At 63.6% G+C, this 5,271-nt stretch overlaps 1 protein-coding gene across 1 annotated transcript; it reads left to right on the top strand.

Annotated features, from left to right (window-relative positions):
- On the top strand, nucleotides 486-4,592 carry LOC110257738 (uncharacterized protein CXorf49 homolog). Its single transcript, XM_021080154.1, has 6 exons — nucleotides 486-1,975; nucleotides 2,574-2,730; nucleotides 3,292-3,368; nucleotides 3,622-3,667; nucleotides 4,267-4,308; nucleotides 4,413-4,592. The coding sequence occupies exons 1-5, from the start codon at nucleotides 674-676 to the stop codon at nucleotides 4,305-4,307; spliced, it is 1,623 nt and encodes a 540-aa protein (XP_020935813.1). The 5' UTR covers nucleotides 486-673; the 3' UTR covers nucleotide 4,308; nucleotides 4,413-4,592.

The raw sequence follows: 5,271 nt of genomic DNA, 5'->3' as shown, positions 1-5,271 counted from the left end.
TCTCCAGGATCGGTGATGGTGAGCATCTTCTGGAGTGTCTACTGGCCACTGCTATTCCTTCTTCTTTGAATTACCTCCGAGTTCAGGGCTGGGGGCTGAGAGAGCAGAACCAAGCCCAGCCTGTTCCCCAAGCCCAGGCCCACCATCCTGAAGTTTCATTCTCACCACCCAGGAAACCAAACGCCCCTCGGCCCACCCCCTTTATAGATGGGAAACGGAGGCTCGCTCAGACTCGGGGCTGAGACTCTAACTGGAAAGGGGAGGCGGGACAGGAGAAGGTAGGAGGAGGGGCCTGAAAGCAGCACTGTCACCTTGAGGTCACCCGCTCCCATCCACAGCCAGCTGGCCAACTGCACAGAGCCCCCGGCACCCGCCTGGCAGCAAACCAGAGACCCTCGACCCCATTGGTTGGGCCTCGAGGGGCGGGCCAACAGGGCGCGCGCTGGTTGGCTAGGTCCGGACCAATGAGGAGGCCCCGAGACCGGCGTCGTCGAAGGCGCGAAGAGAAGCCGGGCGTCTTTTGAGGCGAGCGCGGGTGACGCCTGTGGTGGCTGAAGCCTCCCGTGGCTGAAGATCCCGACCGCGACCGTTACCCCGACCGCGACGCGACACGGCGGTGACTGCTCCGGGGCGACCGATCATCGCCCCGAAACCCGGGCCGCCTAAGTCCGACATGAGCTCCCCGGATGAGGTGTCTGTTTGGGGAGCGGGTTTCGGCCCGGAGGGTGGGGAGCCGGCTGGCGTCCGCCCCGCGGGCCCCGGAGCCCAGCGGGGACCAGGCCCAGGCCCCGACGCGGGGCCACCACAGAGCGGCGAGGGCGAGGGCGGGGGCGGCTTCCGGGACCCCAAGGGCTTCGAGTCAGAGACGGAGGAGCTGGAGGCGGGAGGGCTGGTGCTCTGGGGCCGCGAAGGCCGACCTGGCTCCCCGGCCGACGACAAGGGCGTCGCCCTGGATCTGGCCAACGAGTCTGCGGCGGCCATCCTGCGGCAGCTGGCCGACCTGGACGTGCTGGGCGTCCGCAGATCCCCGTCCCCCGAGAGCTGCGCCCCCGCCGCCGCCGCCGAAGTGTCAGCCGTGTGGGCCGGCCTCGAGGCGGGTGCCGGCAGTGGAGGCGCGTCCGCCCAGGGCTGTGGAGAAGCGCAGCAGGCTCTGGCCCGCTGTCTCCACCTCGGTGGGCCCGAGGCGGGCTGGGCCTGGCCGAACCGGAAGAGAGGCACTAAGAGTAGGTTGCCCTTGGCTGCCAGTCGCCAGCGGCCCCCCGCGGAAGGCCCGGTCGGGCTGCCTTCCGACCCCGAGTCCTCCGACGAGTTCGGTGAGATACAGCTGATGAGGGTGAGCATTTACCCCAGGGGAGGAGGCCAGGCCCAGCCCTGCAGCCCCGAGGCTCCCGGGTTCACACTCCCGCACTTCCAAGTCAGGGAGAATTTCCTCCACGTGCCAGGCGCTTTCCTGGCCCCTGCTCTGCGAGGGTTCACTTCGGTTGTGGAAAGGCAGGGCGTCGGAGAGCCGGACATCTCTTCCCCTAAGAAAATGCAAAGCATCCTCTGGGGGAAGGAGGGAAGCAGGCCCAGCTACCCGGGGGCTGCTGTGGCTGCGGCTGCGGCTGCGGCTGCGGCTGCAGCTGCTGCGGCGGCTGCTGCTGCGGGCGGCCTGCCCAGGGCCACTCCTAGGAAGAAGGGGGCCCAGGAGAAGAAACCCCTCGGGGGAGCCTCCGCCCTCGCCCTGGGGAGAACCTTCCCTCCCTGGGGGCAGCGAGTCTCGGCAGCTCCCCTGGAACCGGCCACCTTCCCCCCGATCGCTGGTGTTCCGCTGCTTGGGAGGTCCAGGAAGTATTCCTTGGTCCCTTCCGGAACCAAGCAGTCCAAGCACGCGGGCGCTGGGAAGAAACCCGCCGCCAGGAGGGCAAGGGAGTCCGAGCTGGTGGTGGCTGGAGAAGATAACGACCCAGACGGAGACCAGGTCGCAAGGGGCCAAGTGAGTAGGCCATGCTCCGACCCTGCCCCGACCCTCCCCGCCGCCCCCAGGCCGCTCTTCCTCTTTCCCCCTGCTCCCTCTGTCTATCCCTCGGGGGTCTTCAGCGGGCACCCCTGGGTCATTGGGTCATTAGGATGCCAGATGGGGGTCGTCCGACTAGGGACACACATGAAGGGAGCACTTTGAGTGAGCAGGGCAGGGCTCTGCACCCTGGGCCCATGTCCCACCTCCTGCCCCAGGCAGGGGCTGGGATGGAAGAAGGAGGGGCTGGGAGCTGAACTGGATCTGGGGACACCTTCAGCATTTGGCCTGCAAAGCTTCAATGTTTGGACTCAAGGGCCTCCTGATTCCTGCTTCCTAGCTGTTCCCCGAGCCTTCCTGGAGGGGGCGTGGGCCTTCTCAGTGCCCCACACTTGTCCCCAGCTCAGCCCTGCCTGCCGGCCTGGGGCTGACTGAGGGAGAAGGTGCGAATGAGATCAGCCTCTCTCCATTCCCTGCCTCTCAGCCCAGCCCCGAAACACACGTGCTCACACAGGCACACAGAGCCATGGACACGCAGGCCCCCTCAGTCCAAATGGGTGAGAGAGTTTTGTTTCAGCTTCCGACACACAGGCCAGGGCCATCTTGTCCGTACCTGCATCATGGGTATCCCAGCAGCGGCGACCTCAGCACCAGAGCCCCCCACGTTGCAGGAGACTCAGAGCCCTCGGCCCTGAACCAGGTAGCCGTCATGGCCAGAGGGCCTGCACCCTCAGGTGAGCCTGGTGGGTGTGAAACGCTGGGAAGGGAGAGGAGAGGAGGAGAGAGACCTCGGCTCTGTCTCCGCTGGGAGCTCAGCCTTGCCCCCAGTCCGCTTCTCCCACAGGAGACAGAGCTTCGACAGGGCTGGCCTTGAGCCACATCATCCTCTGGGTGGGGTTTGCACCGCAAGGGCGACTGGTGGCAGTGCCCCAAACAGCTACTTGCAGCAGAATGGTCTTTTCTGTTCAGTCCCTTTCGCCCACAGCGCTCTCCCAGGTGCTGGCGGTGGCCACAGCTCCGGAAGGGTTGGACCCAGGGCCACTGTCTTTAGACACCACGGTCTGGTCGGGGCGGGGGTGGGGGTTGGGTGGGGGAAGAAACAGCTGCCCCTGGGGAACAGGGGAGCGGGCAAGCCCAGGGGGAAGGTTGGAGCTGCCGGGCAGAGCAGGGGCAGCTTGTTGCCCCCAGAGGGTGGTGCTGCCTCACCTCCCCTTAGGCCCCGCTGGACCCTTCCCTCCCCCCGCCGCCCCCACTGGGAGCCTGGCAAGCTGGATTGTGTGTCCTTTCCCCCTCAGGTGACCTGGAAACCCTTGACCATCCCCCAAGACGTGAAAGGCAGCAGCAGCCGCCAGGGGCACAGGGCTGTCCTCGGGTAATGCCAGAGGGCTCCTGGAAATGCAGACCCCAACTAGATGGTGGGATCTGGGTCCGGGTTACACGGACATATGTGGGGACCCCTCCCCGCTCCCATCCACATCCCAGGGAGCGGCGTGCCCCCTTTCCACGGAGGTGCTCTTGCCGGTCTAGCCGCCTGGCCTTGGGATGTAGGGTCCGAGGGCAGGGGAAGGAGTGAGGAGGCCAGAGTGTACTAATCCTTTCTCTTCCTCTGGTGTCTGTGGGCCTAGTGCCTCCTGCTACAGAGAGAAATCGACGACCTGAAGGAGCAGCTTGGTATGAGGAACCAGGGACAGAGGGCGGTGTCCTAGTGCAGAACCTGGGTGGGCCGGTGGGGTGGGGGTGGGCCGCAGGTGCAGGCGGCCCTGCAGAGACCAACATTCCTGGGGGAGGAGAACCTAGAGGCCTGGCCCTGGAGCCCGCTGTGCATGTACAACTAGGTATGTGTGCAAAGAGCGGGGGGGACAAAAAAAAAAAAAAAAAAAAAAAAAGAACTGCAAGGACACTTTGCAAACCAGAGTAAGTCCTGGAGAACAACTTCTGTTAGGATGTTTAGAGGTGCCCCGTTGATTTTTCCCTGTGGCTGCTGCTCGGTATGGCCTCTAAGGTTCTTCCTTGACTGTTTGTGTGTGTGACAAGTTCTGAGTGGTTCTGGCATGCCCCAAAGGTTGAGAGCTGCTGGCACATTTTGTTTCCCTTTAGGAAACATTTCCACATGTCATTCGGGTGGTGGGGGAGTGCTCAGGCCCAGGGCTCTTTGCATCAGGACTAGAGGGGGTTTCAGATTGCAGGGCTAGGAAGTTGCCCACGGGGACCTGGGTGGGCTTCTCCATCCGTATGTCTGGAGCGCCTGCTTATGCCTCTCCCCATTGCAGCCGCCATGCGGTACCTGGCTGACATGTTCCAGACCCTTTGAAGTGAGTGTTACACACACCATACCCCTTCCCACAGCTCTGGCTGTGGAGCGGGACTGTGGGCCGGCCCTGGCTTGAGGCTCTTCCCTGACTCTGCTGTTTCACAGGTTGAGCCCTGCATCTTCATGCAAGAGGAGCGGCTGGTGCCTTTGGGGCCCGGGAGGTGCTGTGGCCAAGCTCGGTCCCTCTTGTTCTGCCTCAGCCAGAGCTTCCTCTCCCTCTTGTTTTGCCCCTCCCCCGCCTCAGTGTCATGGCAGTTTCAAATTAAAGTCGTTTCAGTTAAGGTGCATCTCGTAGCCTGTCCTCTCTTGGGGCTGGGGTGGGTGGGGCGGGGAGAAGTCGTGGGTCATGGAAGACTGGGGGCTGCTCCATGGCAGAGCCTTTCCCAGAACTGTCCCTCTGGCATCCTGTGGTGTGCCTTCTCCCTGTGGGGAGTCCAGGGCAACCTTTGCCACCATCCCTGCAACCTGGCCCGCTGCGTGCCCCGGGTCTGAGTTCTGTGTGGGGCTCTGCCTGGCCACGTTGGCGCAGTCGTCCCTTTCCCTTGCAGGCCCTCTTCTGGTTCTCTCCAAACCCCTCCCCCTTTGGGGGTCTGTTGGTTCCCATTCATCGCTGCCATCCATCCTCCCCATCAGCAGGAATGCACGGCCCCCTTCCAGAGCGCCAATCCCCCACCTTCCCTCCCTGGGATCACTGTCCTGCTGCCCCCATCCACCCTGCTTTGCTCTGAGCACCTTTGATCCCTCCCCTGGGTCGGCAGCCTTCCCTGAAGGTGTACTTCAACAGGCGCAGAGACTGTGGTCCAGACTCTGTAAGCCCGTCAATGAGCAAAAGCAAGGGTCCGATCTCCTTTGTTCAGGAGACGTTGTTAAATCCCCAGTGCGTAGGCAGGGGTTGATGCAGAAGTCACCTAACCCCAGGACAGGGCTTGGGACTCTCCAAATGTTGCAGTCACTGGAGAAGGCT

The sequence above is a fragment of the Sus scrofa genome, chromosome X (genome assembly GCF_000003025.6).
Source record: "Sus scrofa isolate TJ Tabasco breed Duroc chromosome X, Sscrofa11.1, whole genome shotgun sequence".
NCBI classification, from domain to species: Eukaryota; Metazoa; Chordata; class Mammalia; order Artiodactyla; family Suidae; genus Sus; species Sus scrofa.
The sequence above is the reverse complement of the archived record's forward strand: the minus strand, read 5'-3'. Positions and strand labels throughout refer to the sequence as shown.

Bases quoted from the DNA above. Each gene is read 5' to 3' on its own strand.
- LOC110257738 (XM_021080154.1), top strand. From the start codon at position 674: ATGAGCTCCCCGGATGAGGTGTCTGTTTGGGGAGCGGGTTTCGGCCCG. The intron at 1,976-2,573 runs GTGAGTAGGCCA...GTTTTGTTTCAG, and splicing joins ACCAGGTCGCAAGGGGCCAA to CTTCCGACACACAGGCCAGG. The intron at 2,731-3,291 runs GTGAGCCTGGTG...TTTCCCCCTCAG, and splicing joins CAGAGGGCCTGCACCCTCAG to GTGACCTGGAAACCCTTGAC.